At 53.7% G+C, this 22,185-nt stretch overlaps 1 protein-coding gene across 2 annotated transcripts; it reads left to right on the top strand.

Annotated features, from left to right (window-relative positions):
- RNH1 (ribonuclease/angiogenin inhibitor 1) lies at nucleotides 1-13,467 on the top strand. Of its 2 annotated transcripts, none has more exons than XM_005442750.4 (10): nucleotides 1-94; nucleotides 3,804-3,909; nucleotides 5,634-5,804; nucleotides 7,570-7,740; nucleotides 8,400-8,570; nucleotides 9,306-9,476; nucleotides 9,972-10,142; nucleotides 11,076-11,246; nucleotides 12,513-12,683; nucleotides 13,123-13,467. In XM_005442750.4, the coding sequence occupies exons 2-10, from the start codon at nucleotides 3,824-3,826 to the stop codon at nucleotides 13,208-13,210; spliced, it is 1,371 nt and encodes a 456-aa protein (XP_005442807.2). In that variant the 5' UTR covers nucleotides 1-94; nucleotides 3,804-3,823; the 3' UTR covers nucleotides 13,211-13,467. The 2 variants fall into 2 exon arrangements, with proteins under 2 accessions (XP_005442807.2, XP_055578719.1); XM_055722744.1 differs by lacking the exon at nucleotides 1-94 and adding an exon at nucleotides 2,243-2,306.
- Nucleotides 13,468-22,185: the final 8,718 nt, after the last annotated feature.

The following is a 22,185-nucleotide window of genomic DNA, read 5'->3' as shown; positions in this document are numbered from 1 at the left end:
ACCGTGCGTACAACAGCAGAAGTTGCGTAGTAACAGCAGCAGGAAGGCGTCAGCTCTGCCCTCCTCGCTCCTGCAGAGCGCCCAGAAGAGCGAGGTACGTATCAGCAGGAAAATCGGGCTCTTAAACTCCCTAAACTTTCCCTTCTGCGTACCGGGGAGGAGCATGGAATGATTTTAAAGCCATGAATTGCAGAGGCTGCTTTGTAGGGAACGGCTGGTTGTGCTTAATCAAACTGTTGTGCGAGCCAGTGGGACGGGGTGTTTGTAGGAAGAAGAAACTGGGATTTTGGAGGGGAGGAAGGGAGGCAGCTCAGTACATTGCCTAGGAAGCGCTTGGCACTACAAAACCTTCCTTTGCTCTGTCTTGTGAAAGTCTGAAAGAGCTTTTACCACGCTAAAAGTACCGGCAAACAATAGGGAGACGGGGAGTAGCTGGCAGCTGGAGGAGGAAGGGACCGAGCGATGACGAACGCCTTTGGCATTGGCACCCTGGCTCGGGCGGGGGTGGGTGTGCGGGGACGCTGCTGGGCGCTGGGCTGGTGGGTCCCGCGGCGCTGGGGGAGCCCGGGGAGGGTGATGGGCACCACGGCAGCCAAACTCCAGCGTGCCCAGCCCATCCTCCATTGCTCGCGTGGCTTCGTCTCAAACAGCTCAGAGGAGAGGCCTTTGTGCGGGCGAGGTGCAGCTCGGCTGCTCGTCAACATGTTGCGCTAATGAGGGAGACGGAATGGAAGAGATGTGTCACGGATGGGACTGGTGAAAGGGACGGGGAGGGGGGGCAGCCCAGGCCCTCCGAGCCGGCCCCTGTACGCAGGCACGCTGGAAGTCAGGGAGAGCGCTGAGGAATGGATATTTTTGTTGTTCCCAGTTCCAGCCTCCCTGGGGAAGTGCAACAGGGGGTCCTGTCTGCCCCGGCCAAGCCCCCCCACGGTGCCTCTCCCCTGGGTGACCTGCATGCATCCCCATCGCACCCCGGGTCCCCGCCAGCCCCGGGACACCGTCCGTTACGGGCTGATCCTCCCACCCCCTGCGCATCCCTCACTGCAGGGGGTTCCCCATTCCCCTCTTCATCCCTGTGTATCCCCCTGCCCCTGTTCTGGGGGAGATGGGGGGGGGGGAAGGGGAAAACAGAGGAGGGGAGGGAAGGGAAAGGGAGGAAAAGAAGGGGAGAGGATGAAAAAGAGGGAAGAAATAGGGAAAGAGGAAGGAAAGGCAAGCAAAAGAGTGGAAAAGCAACAAAAGAGGGGTTAAAGGGGGAAAGAAAGGAGAAGGGGGAGAGAAAAGGGAGGTGGAGAGAGCACATGAAAACGAGGGAAGGAAGGGAGAAAGGGGGACGGAAGAGAAGACAAGAAAGAGGGAAGGGGAGGAGGGGGAAAACGGAGAAGGGGAAAAGAAGGGAGGAAAAAGAGAAGTGGGGAAGCACAGAAAAAAGAAAAGGGGAAGGGGAGAAGGGGGAAAGAGAGGGAAAAGAAGTGAGGGAAACACAGGGGAAAAGAGGGAAGAAAGAGGATATGAAGGAAACAGATGAAGAAGAGGGGAAGGGGAAAGAAGGGAAGAAAGAAGGAAAAGCAGGGAAAAGGGGGAAAGAAGGCTGGAAAGGGGAGAGAAGAGCGAAGCAGGGAGAAGTCACGGAAAGGGAAGGGTGAGGTAAGGAGGAAAGAGGGGAAGGGGCGGGCAGAGTGGCTGAGAAGGCAGGGAAGGGGGAGAGAAAGGGGGAAAGAGGGAAGAAAGGGAAAAAAGGAGGAGGAAGAGGGGACAGATGGGCTCCGCGGGGCCGGGGCGGAGCGGGGCCGGGGAAGGGCCGGGGCCGGGGCGGAGCGAGCCAGGGCCGGGAGCCAGGGCAGGCCGGGGCGGAGTGGGGCCGGGGCGGAGCGGGGCCGGGGCCGGGGCCGGGGCGGAGCGAGCCAGGGCCGGGAGCCAGGGCAGGCCGGGGCGGGCCGGGGCCGGGGCGGAGCGAGCCAGGGCCGGGAGCCAGGGCAGGCCGGGGCGGGCCGGGGCCGGGGCGGAGCGAGCCAGGGCCGGGAGCCAGGGCAGGCCGGGGCGGAGCGGGGCCGGGGCCGGGAGCCGGGGGCGGGCCAGGGCCGGGGCGGAGCGGGGCCGGGAGCCGGGGGCGGGCCGGGGCCGGGGCGGAGCGAGCCAGGGCCGGGAGCCAGGGCAGGCCGGGGCGGAGCGGGGCCGGGGCTGGGAGCCGGGAGCCGGGGGCGGGCCGGGGCCGGGGCGGAGCGGGGCCGGGAGCCGGGGGCGGGCCGGGCCGGGGCGGGCGGGTCCCGGCGGCGATCCGGAAATGGCGGCCGAGCGGCAGCCCGGTGAGTGGTGCGGGCGGCGGCGGCGGGTGCGCTGGGAGGCGGCGTGGGCTCGGCTCCCCTCGGTGACGCCGGGGACCCCCGGGGCGGCGGGGCCGGGCCGGGCCGGGCTCAGCCCAGCGGGGCTCCGCATGCGGCTGCTGGGGGGGGCCGAGCGCGTACGGGAGCGCCCGGTGCCCAGCTGCCCGCCCTGCCCTCTGGCTCTGTGTGTGTGTTTATATATTTAAACATATGTATGTACCGGGCACCGTCCTCCGCCTGCGGCGCTTCTGTGCCCTGCGTGGGCCCGTTGGCTGTGGCTGGGGGTCTGGTTGTCTGTGGGGCTTAGGAGGGGGTCGCATTAGCCAGGGGGTCCTGTCGGCCATGGGTGAGGGGCCGACTGTGGGGGCCCGGTTGTCTGTGGGGGGCCCGTTGGCCGTGGCTGGCGGCCCGGTTGTCTGTGGGGCTGTGGGGGGTCCCGTTGGCCGTGGTGGGGGGCCTGGTTGGCCGTGGGGGTCCCGTTGGCCACGGGTGAGGGGCCGTGCGTGCTGTGACGCCCAGCTCGCCGCCCTGCAAAGCCCGGGCTGGGGTAGCTTGTGCGTTGTGGCGGTGGCTGAGGTGGGGAAGGCAGAGATGAGCTGCAGTCCCTAACGCCTGGTGCTTTGGGTTTTTTTACTGTTCACATTCCTATGTGATAGCTCAGGAGATTTTTATTATTTTTGGTACAAACATTCTGCAGTCTGAGTCATGTTAGCAAAGCCGAGACACCAAGACCGCACTTTGTCACCTTCTGGAGCGCTGCCTTTGCCACCATCCCCTCTGAGCCCAGAGCTCAGCCTTGGCATATTCCTGTGCGTGTTTGCCTGGAGTGGCTCTGCGAGGTGCTGTGTTTATATTGGTTCAGAAGTGCAGCTGGGCTGCAGAGCAAAAAACCTAAATTCCTGCTTACCAGCTTCTCTGTACTTGGACTTGCCTGACCTTGGAAGCTTGGATATCAAATCGTGGAGGAATGCTTCTGCCATCCACCTAGGTTCCACCTCTCACGTACAGATACGTGGCCAGGAGGAACTTTAATCTGAGCTCTCATTTGCCTCATTCTCTCAAAAATACCCTGATGTTAAATGTAGCTCGAGGTCTCACAACCAGTGTCACAGCCTTAGTGGTGTGGCACACCCGTGTGACTCAGTAGTGCAGCAGTGAGACAGTGGCACCTGTGCCTCTGAAAAGCTCGTTCTGCGTAAGGTCCCTTGGAGAGGGAAGGGGAGCATCTTACTTTTGTACAAGCTGCCTTCAGATAAGAAAATGTTGCCATACCTCTCCAGGATCCATGTGCTTTTTGCCTGTCGGATGAGGGCTTTGTGGGGTCTCAGACAAAACCACTCTGATGCTGCTGGCTCATAGTGGTGCTGGAAAATCTGTCCTCTGCATGGTGTAGCTCACAACTGAGAGCTTGGGGTGGGGGGTGATTGTTGCTTCTCAGTCCATGAAAGTGTGTTTTATTTTTTAAAATTTTATTTTCAGACCTTGTCTCGACTGTCAAAATGGAGCTTGACATGCAGTGTGAGGAGATAAGCCCATCTAGATGGGCTGAACTTCTGCCCACAATGAAGTCCTGCAAAAGCATCAGGTAGTAACTAGTTGCGTATCATCTCTTCTAAGTAAGAACTGTTGTGCTTCTCTCCTGTGTTTTTCAGCTGCAGAGCTGTTAACCTGTGACTTAGAAATTGCACAGTAGCAGGAATGATTCTACATATTTTTATCCAGAAAGTTAATGTAAAGGGGGAGGGGGGGTGGTAGTGTTAAAAAAAGAAAAACCCACCCTAAGCTTTTTCAGCTACAGATATGCACCCTTTGGTATGAGGTAAGGTACTTCTTCTATGGCATGCCGTAGAGCTCAGCTAGGTAATGTGGTTGTCTAAGCATCTGACTGCTGTTTTGGTAACTCCTGTCCTTCTCCCTTGAGAGGGAAGACATCTCACCGTGCTCATTAGGTTGCGCACTCTCTGGGCAGCGGGTCAGATGCTGTCAAGTAACTGTTACTTAATAGTCATGCACAAGCCACGTGCCATCAGCTTTTATTGCTCATCTGGCCTTCACCTGCCTTGTGTGTTAAGCAAACCAGTGTGAAGGAACCATCTCCTGGAGTGTAAGCTGTAGGGCAGGGTTCAGAAGAGTTGCCCCTGCGCTCTTCCTGCTCTCCTGATTGACTGGGAATTCATACCCCACGGGCTGGCATCGTTGTGCTTTAGCTGGAGGGGATGGGCCGCACCAAGCCAGCAATGACTTGGAGGACATCAGGCAGGTTGAAGATGACTTGCTTTTCTTTTGCAGAGGAGCTATGTGCAGGCAAGCTTCATGGGCTTGACCTTGACTTCCCAAGGTTTGCCTTGGGTGCCAGAAGGCAGTGGGATGGTTGCCTCCTGGGCAGAGGCTGGGCTGCTTAACTCACAGTGGATGAGAGCAGCTGCAGCAGGGATTGTTGAACGTGATCCCATGGGGAGCCAAGTCTCCTTGCCAGAGGGAGGGAATGAGAAGCCTACTAGAGCCTCCGTTTTCATAGTTGTCTAAGGACAAGTGACCAGGCAACTACTTTCGGCAGTCCTGGCTGTGCCTTTGGCTGTAGGGTTTTTCCGTGACACCTTCCTTTTGTCCCATGTCGTTTCTGCTTCCCTTAAGGCTTCCCTGCCTGTCTTGGGCTCCTAATCTTTTCCTTGGTTCTCCTTCCAGTTCAGCTCACACACACAGCAGCCCCCCTTCCCCCCGCCCCCCCCCCCCCCCCCCCATCAATTTAGCAGTAACTAGAAAAATGCTGATGTCCAGTGGAAGAAGCCCCTGCCACGCTGCAAACTTGCAGTTTGTGTGCTGAGGGTTACGCTGGAGAGAGACGGTGCAGACCAGTGTGACTCACCTACGTGAGACCAAATACTGATGGGTGTCGCTGGGGCTGGTCTCAGGGCAGAACCAGTCTGGCAGCCTGTAAGCTGGCCTCCGGTTAGACGTGGCTTCACACACCAGGTGGTTTGTTGCTATCCGTGTTTAAATGAAGGTGCGTAATCCAGCTGAAGCCTTGCCAAGGGAGGATGACTCGAGTCGTGTGCCGTCTTCTGCACAGCACAGAGGAGATCTGTGGCTTGGGGAGCTGCCACCCAGCCCCCCCTGTACTGCAGCCCTGCAGAGAGGACGTGTCTTTGTTGGGCCACGCATCATCCAACAGGCCCCGCACGTACTTAACAGAGGTGTCCCAGGGACTGCAGCAGAGTGAATTGCCTGCTTTGCTTTCACAGGCAATTCTCCAGCCAGGGAGAGCGGAGCCACCCTGAGAACTAAAGTGCTGCTTCTCTTCTTTTTCAGGCTGGATGACTGCAATCTCTCCAGCAGTCACTGTGAGGATCTCTCCTCCATCATTAGTATGAATCCAGTCCTCGCGGAGCTGAAGCTGAGCAACAATGAGATGGGAGATGCAGGCATCGAGTACCTGTGTAAAGGGTTGCTGACGCCAAGCTGTAGCCTACAGAAGTTATGGTAAAGCCCCGTTGATTGTCTCGCTCTAACACGCCTGCAGTTTGCTGCAGGTGAAGGCATGAGGCAAGCCAGTATGTAATGGCAGTTAAGAGCCATGCTGAGGCATCTCAGTGCTTACCTAGGTCAGGTGGTTGGAAAAACCCAGAAGTTTTTATCGAAGCAGTATATTTATTGGAAGATTCCAGATCGTCAATCTGTCTTCCTTTGTCTTTCAGCACTGAGGGAATGACAGGGAGAGGGGTTTTCCGGCCAAGTGAAGGCTTTCTGGAGACTTTCTTTAGAAGAGGTAGCAGATCTTCCCCTGGCCTAGGCTGCTGGATTATCTGTTTAGGCTGGTTTAAACAAAAGGATGTCCACAGAGGGCCCCGCTTTGCCATTAGCACAATACCCGACGTTTTCACTAATGCATTTTTCAGAGGGCTTTTCTGCCAGTTGTACGAACAGTGTTTAGCATCTGGTCCAGTTTGCTTGCTCCTTTCTCTAGGAGCCAAGCAAAATGCTGTTCTCACGAGACGTGGCATTTCAAGAGCTGGCAGTCTTCTGTGCTCTACCAGCCTGGCTCTGCCTCAAGCCTTGTCTTCTCAGTAGGTCAGGGCCAGCCTGGTTCAAGGCAGCATGTTCCGCGGAGGTGCCAGCAGCATGCTATAGCCTTAGTGGGCTTCCCTCAGCAATCATGGTGCAGGAGCTTTAGTGAAAGCCAGTGGCTGCTGCCCCTGCTCCTCAGTGACCCTCAAAGAGATGCTACCTTCTCTCTCTAGCATCTCTTCCGCAGGGTACTGGAGTTCACCAGCTCCTGAGGTGGGTCTAGGGTCTTCATGACACTACCTTATAAAATCATTTGCCTTTTTAGATTAGATATGCTTGCTTCAAAGTCCCTTTTAGATTAGATATGCTTGCTTCAAAGTCCCTGTGTCCTCTGCAATGAGGACTCACTGACAGAGGAGAAGTTGACTGTGAAGCTAATCGAACTGCACCTCTCTGGTGGGCTGTACTGGAAGCCTAACACAAGTGATTTTTCAGAGAGTTTGTCCTAACCTTCAGACTTCTCCAGATGCTCAAGTCACAGCCTGGATTAGGCTGTTTCAGTTCTTTAGAAACATAATTGTCCATTTTGGGGGTTCTGGTAAGGCACGCTAGGGAATAAAAGAGCAACCAAACCCAAATCAATCTTAGTACCACTGTGCACAACACCTCTACATTGCCAGAAAGTCTTGATGGAGAACTCTAAACACCCCGTAGCAATACCACCTGGTTCCTACACTACTTCTCCCAGCCTGAGTTCTGAAGGAGCAGCTTCATAGATCCTTCTTGCAGTATACTGTTAAACTTTGAAGTGATATTCAGAGATTTAAGCCAAGTTGGGTGAGATTTTTAGTTTCAGCTACTCTGGATCACATTTCCAGAACAGGCAAGAAATCATAAGGTGCCATTAATTTATCTCTGGGATAAGCCTCATGATGATTAAAACATTAAGCAGTGGTGGTGCTGCTTAATGTAGGCTGGATCCTTCTGCTAGAGGTGCTATATGTGTGATTATACTGAAGGAAGCATGGGAGTATTATTCATGCTGCAGGTATAATACTAGCTGATAAAATATTTGGGCACACCTGTGAAACAGCAGTAGTAACTCAGACATACCGCTTTCTAGAGGGTTACACACTGTCGGTGCCCACGGTGTCCTTTCCAAGCTCCATCCTCAGCAGATGCACCCCTCTGAGAAGAGCTTCCCTGCGTTTCCCTCACACCGGTTGCCTCTCTCCTTCAGGCTGCAAAACTGCAATCTGACAGGTGCCAGCTGTGAGACCCTCCGTGCTGTCCTCAGCACGCAGCCTTCCCTGACGGAGCTGCGCATTGGTGACAACAGACTGGGAACCGCTGGAGTCAAGGTGCTTTGTCAAGGGATGATGAGCCCCAGCTGTAAGCTGCAGAAGCTGCAGTAAGTAATCACTGAGCTTTCTTGGTCATCAGGCAGGTCATGCTTGTCCTTCCCTTGAGACAAGCTGGAGTTTTGTTGCCAGATGGGGATTTCTTCCTATTCTATGTGGAATTGTGTCATGCTTATTTGTGCTGGTAGATCTCATGGGTTTGGAAGAGCTGGGTGTCTATTCCCATAGGTTTTATTTGGCCCTCCTGGCAGTGGTGGCTGTTCATGCAGGACCTCTCAGACACCCAGGGGAAGTCTGATTCTGCTGCACTTGGTCCTTTTTTTATGGCTGAGCAGGACCCAGGTCTGTTCACAGCCCCAGCTCCTCTTGGGAGGGCTTGGTGGTGAGCCTGCCTGACGTGTTGCAATGCAAAACTCAAGTCGTGTGTTCCAAGGCAGCCTGTGCATTGGTTTAACAGAGGACTGGTGTAAATCTGGTTTGCTAGGGTCCCCTGGAGTCTAGTTTAAGAATTAACACTTCCTGAAACGAACCGGGAGATGCCGTTAAAAACTCTTACGGTTATCTCTGTTTTCATGTGTTGCCTGCCCTCAGCTCATGTTGCCACGTTTTCTGCCCTGGCTAACGCACACTTTGCCCGGCTGACATCTCGCGGGTAGCAGGATGTGATGAGGACGGTTGTTTTTCCCCTGGATTTGTTTTCTTCTTGCAGGTTGGACTACTGCGAACTCACAGCTGATGTTGTGGAAGCTCTCAATGCTGCTCTGCAAAGCAAGCCCACCCTGAAGGAGCTCAGCCTGAGTAACAACACGCTGGGAGATACAGCTACAAAGCAGCTGTGCCGGGGGCTGGTGGAGTCAAGCTGCAACCTAGAGTTATTACAGTAAGAAGGAGCTGGTCACCTCTAACTGCAACTAGTCCTGCTGCTAGTCATACCATCTATAAGATAAGAAAAACTATTGTCAGGGAAACTTAACATTTGGCCAGAATTCTTGCTGGTTCAGATTTCTGTAACTGGAAACGGCAAGCAAATACCTGGGAGCTTTCAGTTTTCGAGTTTTTTTGAATTTTTTTTTTTTTTTTTTTTTTAGCATGTGATTCTGAGCTCATTCTTATGCCTGTTGGTACAGTGTGAGCATGACGTACCCCAGGTTAAACCTGCAATTACAAGGGGTGACTGCTCGCCAGCATCTCGGAGGAGAGCAGCAGTCTCCCTCAGTGGCTCCAGTTCTTACCCCTGGATTACCACCCAGCTGACTGTTTTTATTCAGGTCCCTTTTTTGCTTCACAACAGAGATGCTGGATTTGGCCTCGTGTCTGGGGTAAAGCCTCCGAAGGGATTTAGGGGAGAAGCATGATTCATTTTATCTTGCCTCTGTGCTTCAGCAGGGGTTGGCTGCCGGGGAGTTGCTGTGTGGTACAACTAGAAGTTCCTTTTACAAAGGACAGTCGCTATAAAGGGGGAGTTTGGCAAAAATGATCCTTACGTTAACGGATGTGAATGGGTGCGTCAGAGGGAACCAGCTGTTAGACCCTTCTCAGTTTGAACTGGGGGCGTTGGGGGGTATCTAACACAGTGGGTCTGGAGCAGCAACTCCAGCGGTTCTTTTTTCTGCAGCCTGGAGAACTGCGGCATCACCAGTGATAGCTGTCAGGAGATTAGCGCTGTTCTCAGTAGCATGTCATCACTGAGAGAGATCTCTGTGGGGGATAACAAGATTGGGGACTCTGGTCTGGCTCTCCTCTGCCAAGGACTGATGCATCCGAACTGCAAAATCGAGAAGCTATGGTAAGGGTAGGCAGAGATTACTTAAATCCCTCTTGCAGCCTCTGAACTATCTACAGTGCGCCGCTGGTTTGCTCCTAAGCGGAAACTTTCTCAGGTACACCCCCTAGTGAAACGAGAATAATCTACTGCAAATTAGTTAGTTCTCAAAACCGGGCGGAGGATGCCGTGGAGAAGCAGGACCGCACTGAAATCACTCGGATAAAATTCTGGGGAGGTGGTGAATGGAAATTTGTGATGGCATTGTCTTGGCTTCCTGTTGAGTTATCTGTCTACTAGCATTGCATGTTCCTATTTCTTTTTTGTGTTACAAACAGAGGTTTTGGTGCAACGGGTGGAAAGTAAGCTGAAAGCTGTGTGGTATGGTGCATGGATGGGTTTTGTAAAAGATAGAAGAAAATGAGGTGATGTAATCAGAAATACAGAATACTAAAATAACACTGTATTCTAATCTAAGTCATTCTTGGGGGGAAAATAATATTTTGTTCTTCCCTGCAGGTTATGGGACTGTGATCTCACAAGTGCTGGATGTAAATATCTCTCCAAACTCATTAGTACAAAAGAGACCCTCGCAGAGTTGAGTCTGATAGACAATAACCTGAGAGACTCGGGCATGGAAATGCTGTGTCAGGCACTGAAGGATCCCGAGTGTAAACTCCAGGAGCTATGGTGAGCTGCTGTCAAGTTTCACATCCCCACTGCCGCCTTTGGAGACCTCACTGAAGGAAAGATGTAGGGGAAGTAATGCCCACCAGATAGATCCTCAGTCGCAATGGTTCCGTGAACAACTCATGTCAGTTGTTACCTAAAGGATTTAGACTTACAGAGCTAAAGGGATTTGTATTTCTAAACTCATAGAGGCTTTGAAGGTCTGCCCTGTCGTCATCCTGTTATAAGCAATAGGATGCTTGCAGAGCTTCTGTGTAATATATTTTATTGTGCAACAAATGGCAGCTAAGAGACTTTTGAAGTTTGAAAGGCCTCGTGTAATAGCAAAATGAGTGCTGTGATCAGTTATCTCGGGCTCTCCACTGGATCCAAGTGCCCTCACTAATGAGCCAAAAGAAGGCTCTAATGACACAAACCATTCTCAGCATCCTCTCTGCTGACAGTGTTACCATTTAGGCTGGGATAGTCTGGTACCAGCTGTGGCCGGGAAAGGAGGATTGTTCTTCCACACAGAACCTGAACAAGCATAACCTGAACCTTACTACACGGCAAGTTCAGCTCCTGCCCATAGCTGGGTTCATGCCCTGCCCTGGTGGCCTGGGAGTTGGTAAGGTGCCTCAGGAGCGCACAGCGGTGCTCAGGGTGACTGTGAAAGCAGCACGCTTCATCTCTGATCATTCCTGTGCTTTGTGAGCATGTGCCTTTCCTAGGTGCACGCTCCGAGTAGAGGCATCCCAAACGTGAGGAGTGGGAGATGTGCTGCTTAGAAGGATCGAGCAGACAGGGAGCATTGAGAGGAGTACGGTGATTGTGGGAAGGCTTTGGTTCCTCTGTTCCCACTGTCCGGGCTCCTGTGAAGCAAATGTGAAGAAGCGAATGGTGCCTGATACTCTAGATCCCCCAACTAGATCTCATGTCACTTTTGCTTTGCAGGCTTAGGGAGTGCGGGCTCACGACTGCTTGCTGCAAGGCCGTCAGCTCTGCTCTCAGCACAAACAAGCACCTGAAAGTACTGCACATGGGCGAGAACAAGTTGGGAGATGCAGGCGTTGAACTCTTGTGTCAGGGGCTGCTGCACCCCAACTGCAGCATCCATACCCTATGGTAAGGTGCACCCTCAGAAGCTGACTTCTGTCTTGCTGTGTTACCCTTCGAGAGAGGAGGATAGCAATAGATGGTAGCACAGTATTTTTTTGCTCATGTGAAGCAATTCACACCACAAACTGATGTTTAACTAGTCCACTAGCAAGTAAACGAAAGCCAAAAGTGCTTCCATGTATCTTGTCACTCATGGTCTCTTGCAAGTACAGGCCGTCACCCATGTGACGGTGCATTCGTAGCCATCCTGAGGTGCTCTCCCAGGTGCAGAACTGAGAGTTCACTGTGCAGCATACCTTCAGGATCTAAAGCCAAGGTATAGGGAGACTGGAGAGATCTTTGCTTTGTTCTGCAAGCCATGCACTGTAGAGCTTCCTCTGCCCTTCTCTGAACTCACGCTGTATGGCCTCTCCTGGGTGGGACACCGAGGTGGAGGAACTCCTGGTCCAGGCTTAGCACGTTAATCCTCATGCCTGCCAGTCGCAGTGCAAAGCCTGCCTGAATTCGCCAGTTGCCTCCTGTATAGTCTCTGGTGTCGTGGTTTAACCCCAGCTGGCCACTCATATGGGCTGGTCCGGCCTCACCAGCAGGAGCAGGAGGCCAGCTGAAGCATCATCTCCAGCCCTGTGGTAGGACTCTCCTTCCCCATCTGCCTCTTCCCTTCCCCAGTGGGCACTGAGCTCTGGACTGGTGTGGCTGTGGCCTGCGTGGTGCTCAGGGCACCATGCTTGTCCCCTGCATGCCACTTGACAGAAGCCAGAGCTGTGCTCCGGTGGCAGAGACTCACAGTGAGTGAATTAGGCAGATGAGTCATGGAAGACACCAGCAAGACTTGAAGTCTCTGCCCAGAAAGATATGTTTGCTGACCAGTTAAAGCTGCTTGGCTCTCAGCTGAGAGGCCTCAGTTTGCCCTTTTTTTAGAGAGATGGTTGCAAATCTCAAGTAGTAGACTTTAGTGGTGATTTATGATCAGTTTAAACCCGAGAGAAGATTGTGTGATGTTGAAGTTGGGGATATCTTCTTAGGGTTCCTTTTCCTGCTGTAGCTACACACCGTTAAGCTTTAGGGAGGACTTTTAGGTGTTCAGCAGTCGCCACGAGGACGGCTGTCTCCATGGGAAGACCACAGCCCAGCCCCTGCTGATGTCTTGGAGACGCCAGCCTAACAGGGGTCTCTGGGCTGTGCTAGGGATGTCAGCGCCCGCTGCCCGAGGGTGGGCTGGTCTCTGGAGCCATCACTCACTGCACTGGCCTCTCCCTCCTCTCCCTGCAGGCTGGGCAACTGTGATATCACGTCAGCCTGCTGTGAAACCCTGACCACCATCATGACTAGCAAGCCGTGCCTTACCGAGCTGGAGCTGAGCCAAAACCCTCTGGACGATGAAGGCGTCAGGAAGCTCAGCAAAGCCTTGCTGAATCCCAGCTGCAATCTGCAGCACTTAATGTGAGAGAAGTTTTTGGTCCTGCTTGCATTCCACCTGGCAGGTGGTGAGCTCCAGCGAGCTGGGGGGCTGCGGGGTGGGGGGCTGTGAGCACCAGCTCTCTGGGAATTGCATCTGAAGGCAACGGGTGACCCAGGGTGGGCCAAATGCCATCTGCATATTGCAAAACACTCCTTGTCCCTTCCAAGTGATGTGACCACAGTGCCTTGATCTGCTTTGGTCCATAAGGCCCAAGATAAAGGAGGAGGTGGTGCTGGGCTGGGGGGGGTGGTAATGGGTCCTGTGTCATGAGGCATGTTTCTGGCTGCCTGGCCAGACTCTTGAACCTAGACAGGGTCCTTCCTGTTAGACCACCTTCCCATACCGGCCGTTTGTGCATCTTTCTCTTTCCTGAACGGGTGGATGCTCACTAAACCAGCTTGCCTTTTTGTTTGGGTGTAGTTTGTATGACATTTACTGGAGTTCTGAAGTGGATGATGAACTCAGAGCCGTGGAGGAGTCCAAGCCTGAAGTGAAGATCATTTCATGAGTGGTGACTACCTGCGGAGCAACATCAAACCAACGTCCTCTTCTTAATCTGAACTTTTTCATATATAAAGCTGATTAACTTAATAGATAATTTGCTTGTACCAAAAATGTCTGTGGAATCCCTGAGTGGGTGTCTGGGGAGCTGATCGACCTCCTGTGCATCTCTCGATGTATTGATTCCGAGGCTGGTGAAAGCACTGTACGCTCTCACAGCAGCTTTTCTATCCTTGAAATAAAGTTACTGGGCAGCTTCTAGAAGTGGGTCTCTACCCTTTAGGAGCTCTGGAATCCCGCAACCCTTTCTGACGGCCTTGGCTCGCTGAGCCCCGCAGCAGCCCTCGCAGCACTGTGCTTTGCATCGGTACCTGGAGGGGTGTTGATAAGACACCAGTGTTCTGGCTGCGGCCGAGCAGTGCCCGCGCGGCGTCGGGGCTGTCTCTCCAGCACTCCCCAGCCTACCGGTGAGGCGGGGGTAAGGGGGTGGGCAAGATCTTGGCAGGGGATGCAGCCAGGACAGCTGACCCAAAGTGACCAAAGGGATATTCTGTACCGTATGATGTCTGCTCAGCAATAAAAGCTAAGAGAGAAAGGAGGAGGAAAGGGCGGGCGTTTGTCCTTTAACAATATTTTGTCTTCCGGAGCAACTGCTACATGCGCTAAAGCCCTGCTTCCTGGGAAGTGGCCGGACATCGCCTGCTGATGGGAAGTAGAGAATAACATCTTTTTTTTCTTTTTTTTTGGGTTTTTTTTTTCCTTTGCTTCCATGCACACAACCTTTGCTATTGTTTCATTAAACTGCCCTTATCTTCACCCATATTTGTTTTTTTCCATCTTACTTTCTTTCCCCCCTGTTCTGCTGAGGAGGGGAGTGATAATGCAGTTTGGTGGGCACCTGGTGTCCCACCAAGGTCGACCCACCACACTAACGCAATAGGCTTTAAAGAGAGCCCGTGGAGAACTACCTACTGTCTTATTATTGGGTGGTGCTTTTGCTGGGTCTCTGGAGAAGGCTCTCCAAAAAAACAAATGTATTTTAATCTGACATGGAGCTCTCCCCTGCCTTTCCCTAGAAGACTTCTTGGAAAAGCAGTGGTGGCCAATGCACTATAGAGGAAAGAAATGAGCAGCTGTTCAGCTGCGTAACATCAAAATTGCTGTCCCTTGAAAAGTGATTTTCCTACAAACAAAAGATGCTGTGTGCGTTTCTGCTAATATGGGAAAGGATTAAATGGTTTGATATGTTTGCTCTGGCAAGAGTGGTTCTACAGGAACTTTAATAAAGTCTGTTTGCAAATCATTAAATGCTTTGGTTTTCTACTTACAGAAAGAAAAATAGGATATGTCTGTGTATTTCTCCTTTAAGGCCAACGCTTCTGAACTGCAATACTACTAATACCTTGGTTTAGGCGTCTGCTTTTGCTTGAGGCTGTAACTGGCTTTCCTTTGACTTAAGGAAGGATTGGACCTGAGTGTGGGTTCTCAGTAGCCTTTGCAAATCTCAAATGGTCCCTGAGAAGTAGCTTACTTGTGCCTTCGGGTAGGCGTGAAGGATGGGATTTGTTTTTTCCTCGAGGCATGTCTCTCTTGAGGCTGCCCAAAACGCTAAAACCCCACTCCTTTCTGCTCCAAGAGCTACTTGGTTTTCTCCAGCAAGGGCAGAAGCGATCTGTGTGTTCGGAAAGCTGCCCGTCCCGAGGGGCTCTGGCACAGGCTTTCGGCGTTCGCGGTGTCTCCTGGGCTGGGCATGCACGGGCTCCTGGCAGCTGGGGGAGAAGGTGGGGCTGAAGAGGGGCGAGAGGACGCGTAGGGGGACCCACAAAACCAGGCATCTGCCTGGGTGCGAAGGCAGCGCTCCCAAAAAATTAAGGGACTATTGGAAGTGGATTTCTGAGCGTGCCTGGTGTGGTGGAGAGGAGAGGAGAGGACGCCTGGGAGGGAAGCGGGGGTCTCCAGCCAGGCGGGTGGGAGGTGAGCTGACCGGCAGGGAGCTCGCTGGCAGGGTGGGCTATGGGCTGCGTCAGCCAAAGGCGAACCCGGGCCGAGCCAGCCGGCAGCCAGCACCCGTGCCTCGGCAGGATGCGTCCCCGCAGCATCCCCGTGCTGGCTACCCAGGCGGTGGCACTGTCCCCACGCAGGCCACCGCTGCCGCTGGCCTCCAGCGCTGGACGCCTGGAAAATGCCTCTTCTTCCTCTGCTGCCGGCCGAGGAGCCCTGAGACGGGGCTGCCACCATGGCCCCCACAGGTGTCCGGCCCCTGACGGCACCCTCCTGCTGGGGGCAACCCCCACGCCCGCCGGTTCCCAGAGCGGTTTTGCATTCCCTGCAAAACCAGGGTTGGGAACGGTCTCTGCAGCACCTGCTGCTTATCCGCGTACCGGCTCCAGCAGGAAAAACCGCTGCAGCCCCATTTTGCCATCTCAATGAGCTTGGAGCATCCCAGGGCAGGCCAGCCCAGCAGAGCTCTACGGATCCACCGGGATGGGGGGGAGCCTGGGCACACAGACTGCGTGCCATGCGTTAGGACAGGGGTCCTCAAACTTTTTAACCCGGGGGCCGGCGCGCAGATGAAGTGGCAGGCAGTCATCTGCGGCTGCTTGGTTTCCCCCCCCCAACACCCGGCAGGGGGGTTCTGTAAATACGGGGGGCCGGATTGAGGACCCTGGGGGGCCGTATCTAGCCCGCGGGCCGCAGTTTGAGGACCCCTGAGTTAGGACAACGTGAGGTCTTGTGCTCGACTATAAAAACCTGGGATAAATCCGAGGATCTGGGAGTGAGCCACTGGAGCAAGAGACACTTGTGCTCATAAACAAGACTTAAGTGAGGATTTGTATCCCTAAAACTCACCTGTTTTTATTCGTCTATTAGGTGGTCCCGCTCACTTCCGCAACAAACCGTGAACCTGGGATTGCTGAAAGACAGAGACATTTGCTCCTGCATTTTTGGATGGATGGATCTTCACCATTTTAAGCTAAAAGGAGTAGGCAGGAATTGAGTCACAAAACCCTCATGTGGACCAGATATTGGGCTGGCGGTCAAAGACTTGCTCGTCCCAGGTCACGGCCAGAGCACTCAGCAGCTCCCAGGACGTCGCAGTCACAGGCTGGTCCTCAGATGGTTGGACTCACCATACCAGTGCTTTGCAAATACTGGCTTTCTGCTAGCAAGGGTTGAGTCCCACCTAGCATAAGGAAGCTTAAAGATAAAATTATGCAGCCAAATTAGAAGGTTAAGAAATCCAGGTGTGACTTTCAGTTTAAAGCAAATACTAGAAGCTTAAAAAATACACCCCTTGAGATCAAGCAGCAGAGAACTTAAATCCAAAGGGAGCAGGTTTGGAACAGTGGTTCAGAGTGTGTGAAAACTTCAGGTTTCTGCTAATCGTTTAGGATTCTGCAATAAACTTGATTTTTCACTCATCACAGCATACGAATTCCAGCAGGAGGTCACCGTGTCCCAGTTAACGTTGGCAGAAGCAGTTAAGCAAACATCACCGGCCTCGCAAAGAGGTTGCTCCCCACTAAACCCAGTGCTTGCTTTGGAAGGGTGTCATGCCACGGTTGCCCTGGCATCCCTGACTGCTGCCTTGCTGCCTTGCTGCTTGGGCTTTTCGGGAAGGAGCTCCAGCACAGCAAGGCCCCAGGCACCAGCTCCAAATAACACAAATGCTAGCAACAATTTCAGTTGAATCTAAAAGGGGAAACTGAGCCAAGTGTATTTATTTGAAGAGTTAACCACAGCTCCCCTGTTCTTTGCAAACATCTTTGCTTGCCATCTGAGTTAGTCCCAGCCCTCTACTGAAACAGTCGTAGAGGGAGTTACTTCTTGCCTGAATTCCCCTTTTGCACAGAAAATTATGGTTGTTCATTATCATTTCCAGCTTATCTCTTCCTCTCCGTGTGCTCCATTCCTCAGCCACCCTTTCTTCCCCAGCACATCCTTCATTTCCTCTCTTTTACCAGTGGGGAAAACATACACCGACAAAACCAAAACCCACCCAACACTAAGACCTAAGGGAGAAAGTCCTTCTCCCTGTAAGGCAAGAAGAGTTTTGACCTACTTGGCCCATTCACCTGCTGCAGCTGCAAATAGGCCGTGGACACCTTGCATTCCTCCTCCCAGGGCACAGCATCCCAACCCCCCCCGGGGCACAGCATCCTGGCCCGTCCTTCCCTGCTTCTCCCACCCTGGCACCCACACCGTGACTGCTGCCAGCCAAACACATTCCCAGGCTGGCAAGGGCTGGCAAACTGGCAGCTTTATGAATACGTGAGGTTAGGCTTGCCTCCCTCAGCCACAGCCCTCTGTGCCCCCCAGGGGCGACAGGCAGCCCCTGGCGGGGGGAAGGGGTGTGCTGGGTCAGATGCCTGCACAGGCGATAAGCCTTTCCAAGCTAGAGGGCAAATCGGTGGCACATGGGATTCGGGATGATGTAGCTGGGGGGATGGAAACTTCAGCTTGCCAATATTGTGTCATGGCCTCTCTTGTTTGCAATTAAAGGCAGGTATGCAGTGGGAGAGGTGAACCGTTGGCAATGCCTCAAGCCCTTGATGATGTTCCAGAGCAGACGCCCAAAAAGAATTCCTAAGGCAAGCTGCCCCGCCGTCGGGCGGGCACACAGCAGCCGCAGTATCCGCAGAGGGACGTAAAGCACCAGCACAGCTGCTCTTTGCACATGCACCCTGCAAGCAACTCATGCAAATCCTGCGGTGCTGCTCCCTGTTTCCTACCTCACCGGTGACTGTCACATCCCAAGATCCAGGACGTGCCAGCAGGACAGTGCACGGACCAAAGCCCCCGGCAAAGCCAGCACTGCCCACCCCAGCTCACTCTTTCACACCGTGTGATTCTTTCCCTTGTTGCACACTTTGCTTAGATGCTTAGTTCAGACCCTAATTATGCTTCACAGATGATTAAAGCACCTCTGCTTCTGCGTATAGGAATACTCCCCAGGCCATATTGTAATTGTCTAGGAAACATTGCCTACCTGCCACGACTTCTAGGTGTAGCTCAGCTAATTGAGCTCCTTGCAGCTGGGTCAGATGCATCGGCTCATCTCTAACGTGCAGTAAAAGCAAATCAAGTAATGAGGCTGCACTTGGAGATAATTACAATATAAAGCACCAAAGAGTTTTCTCTGTGACACCTGCCCACAAAAGGGGAGGTGGGGTGGGGTGGGGAAAGACTGTTTTGTTCATCCCTGACTGCAGCGGGGAGCTGCTGCTTTCTGCACAGCAGGATCCCAGGGGATCTGTTCCCCCTTCTGTGCTGCAGCATGCAAAGCAAATCTCAATTAGACATGCTACATGGCATGCAGCCACGTCTCCTGACTACAGCAGGATCAAAGATGGCTATAATCCCAACGAGGTGGGTTAGCGTCGGCTAACGAAGGCTCTGGGGAAGAAATCCACCCGGATTTGCATGGCTTCATCAAGAGCAAGCAGAGCTCCCAAGGCTGGAGAGGCAGAATGGGACTGATCCAAGATGTCTCAGGGAAAACCATCGAAGCCCAGGGTGGGTAAGGAGGGAAAACCAGATGAGGGAGGAAGGAAAGCAGTGGAGGGTGGTGTTCACCTTCTTTCTCACCTCCCTCCACAGTTTTTGGCCCTGTCGTCTCCATGTAACTTAGCACTCCTGCTTTTCAGATGGCTCATTGCCTCTGAGTGTTTAAAGCATCTTTATGCTCCTGGATTTTACGCCTGGCCACCCTGGAAGGGTATGAGATGGCATTGGCACAGCTAAGGCTGTGGGTCAAGCTCCACTGGTGTGTGCAAAGGCTTCTCATTCACTGCTGGCACCCGGTCCAACAGCCCCAGCTCCAACACCCACAGGACATACTTGTAAAAAAAAAAAAAAAAAAAAAAAAACAAACCAACAACCAAAAAAAAAAAAAAAGAAAAGAGATCCTACTGCTTTGGGTAGAGAAAGAAGAGTTAAAACAACTGCATAGCACAAGCAGCTGAAGAGCACGTACTCTTAGCCCACTCATTTCTCCTGTTTATGGGCTTGCAGAGCAGGGAGGACTTCACATATTGACACGGATTGGCTTCACCAAGAGCACCAAGGGGTTATAAATGCTCTGCTATGAGCATCTAGAAGCTCAGCCTTCCTCCGTGTCCTGCTGGGCCCCTCCTGGGAGCGGCAGGGGAGCTCAGGATGGAGCAGCTTTCCCCGTGACCCTGATGGCCGGATTTTCCAAATGAGCATCCAGGACACCAGCCATCCGCAGCTGTGCTGGAGTTCAGCAGCAGCCTCCGCGCCGCATGGCTCCCCACGCACGCCCTGTGCTGAGCCAGCTTTGCCGACGTCGGCCCCTCTCTTGCCGGGCAGGGTGGCAACTTGTTCTTCTAGTCCAGCAAACCAAGCTGTTACCACGTTGGTGGTGGCGTGGCACATCTGTGCTCTCAGGGGGCTCCCAGGATGTGCTTGTGTACCATTTCTGAAGGTAGGATTTTTGCCATCGCTGCCCAGTGTGGAGTTAGGCACCTGGGATGGGCTGGGAAGGGGACCCTCTGGGATTTACAGGGAAATACAGTGATGTCCCCAGCCTGCGGGACCCTGGCAGGGCTGTTGGTGCTCTAGCAGGGCAGCTGAGCTCCTCCTGGGGCTGCATCTCAGGGGGCTGCAGTGCTTTTGGAGGGGGCTCGGGCCAAGAGGGGAAGGGTGAGGTCTTTGCTGGTAGTGGCAGAGTCACAAATGTGCGGGAGCACCTGGCCTGCTGCAGGCTGTCAGCACAGGATGGGGAAGGAGTGACAGCCCGGTTCAGGCGGCGGGGCCACGGGGAGGACACGGAGATGCACATGTCATGTCAAGCCTGTCCTGCCTTGGTAGAAAAGAAGACCCAAAAACCTTTGGCAAGAAAATGTATAAAAAGACTCTCTGGCTGAAAGGAATGGAGGGAGGAGCAAAGCAAAGCAGAGAAAAATGGAAGAGAAGAGGAGAAGAGAGAAGAGAAGGAGAGGAGAAGAGAGTAGAATAGAATAGGGTATAATTGAATTGGGTAGAATAGGAGTAGAGTTGAGTAGAATAAAATAGAGTGGAATAGAGTAGGGTAGAATAGAATAGAACAGAGTAGAATAGAATGAGTAGAATACAACAGAACAGAACACAATCTATATAAAATAAAATATTGCTCTTCCAGTTCTATCTATGTAATATAAAATATTGTTCTCCCACTTAAACAGAAACCCTTCGTGGGTGGTAACAGGGCCACGTGCGCACCAGGGCCACACGTCCAGCTGTCCCCACCGCCCGAGCAGGACCAGACAGTCACAGACACACAACAGGGAAGGGGGGAGCGAAGCACCGATGCCTCAGGTCGGCAGCCAGCCCCACTGCTGTGGCTCTGCAGGTATTGCAGCCCACCCACAGCACCTGTGCGCTCAGTTCCCATCCTCCGCTGCCCCTCAGCAGCCTCCCAGAGGGAACTAGAGGTGGCCTGGGTGAATTCTGCATGGCAAATGCAGATCTTGACCTCTTTTAAGTAGAGCTGCTGGGATGCCTCAGCTTGTCAGGCTGCAAGCCAAACACGGTGGGTTGGTGGGTGTCCCGGCATGCGCAGGGACCTTTGCTCCTGTTTCCAGGTGCAAGGCGAACTGCAGAGCTTATGAAGTCTGTTGCTGAGGGAGGCAAAAACACCGGCAGAGCAATGCCTGGGGAAAGTGTTGCAAAAAGTCTCCTCTCACTTGAAGAAAAGTTTAGCTTCTACTTGTTTCTTTTTGATCCATCTCTTCAATTTGTCCTGACAAAGAAGCAATTGCAAACCTTTCCCATCCTCCGTCCCTCCCCCTTGACTGAAGAGACCCAGTTTCTTCTCTGTCTCCAGCCTGTCTCTCCCTTACTGGATGCGGTTTCCAGCAAAACGCATTCCTGGGGTTCCGGGCGGCCTCCCCGCAGCTGGCCGGGCAGCAGCCCAGGCACGCAGCACGCACAGCACCGCGGCAGGGCAGGCTCAGCAGCATCAGAGAGGAGCCAGCGCCCAAATACCACCGGCAGCTGCCAAGTACAGAGCCGTTATTAGAGGGTCGCAGCTGCTCCTCTCTACTTAAGAGAAGAGCCAACGGCAGAAAGAAAAGCATGGCAAGAGGCGGGGGAAGGCCGGGAGAGAGCCCGTCCTGCCCGAGCCGGGGCAGGGAAGCAGCTGCTCCGCTGGGATTGCTCTCCCTGCCGCCCCGCAGCTGCTGGGCTCTGCTGAGCGCTGCCCTCGCTGCCCAGCCCCAGCTTACGCGGCTCCCCGGCCAGGCCAGGCTCTTTCCAGCTCTTTCTTGCCCATGGTCTGAAGCAGGACGAGCTGCCTGCACGACGCCAGAGAGCTGACCGGCCGGGAGAGGGGACGTGGGGCGCTGGGGGCACCCCACGCGCCCCCGTGGTCCCCTGGCTTACTGCAAAGGCACCAGGTCTAAACACACCTCCTCCTCTTCCTACCATCGCACGAACAGGGGGGAAGTTCACCACCGCCAGACTATAAAAGACCCATATTTCTCTCCTCCTCTTGAAGAAACTTGCTTTAGGTGGAGGTGCTACAAAGTGAGCTGGACAAACTGTGCATCTGCATCATCTCCATCTCCAGCAGGACCAAGGACCTCAGAAACATCAGCAGTGATGCTCCTGCCCCACTCCGGGCGCACACTGGATTTCTCCCTCCATCCCTGGAGCCACCAGCAACTGCTATTTCAAAAGACGTCAGTGGACTGGATGGCTTGATGGTCTGAACCTGAATGGTGGTTCCCACGCGTTGCTGCAGCTCTCACGTTCCTCGACAGGCACCCAGTTGCACATTACTTCAAAACCCCTTTGATTTGGCCGGGAAGTTTTCCTGTGGGAGCAATCAGCGGAGCCAGGGTGGGGAATGGCCACACGCCAGGACCACAGGCTGGAGACACAGCTTGGGGGGGCCACAAAGCGGGGGCTGAAGCCACGTGCGAGCACGCGCGGTGGGCTGCCATGAAGCACGCGTGGGCAGCTGGCAGGGGACGTGCC

Source organism: Falco cherrug, chromosome 10 (assembly GCF_023634085.1).
Source record: "Falco cherrug isolate bFalChe1 chromosome 10, bFalChe1.pri, whole genome shotgun sequence".
NCBI classification, from domain to species: domain Eukaryota; kingdom Metazoa; phylum Chordata; class Aves; order Falconiformes; family Falconidae; genus Falco; species Falco cherrug.
The sequence above is the reverse complement of the archived record's forward strand: the minus strand, read 5'-3'. Positions and strand labels throughout refer to the sequence as shown.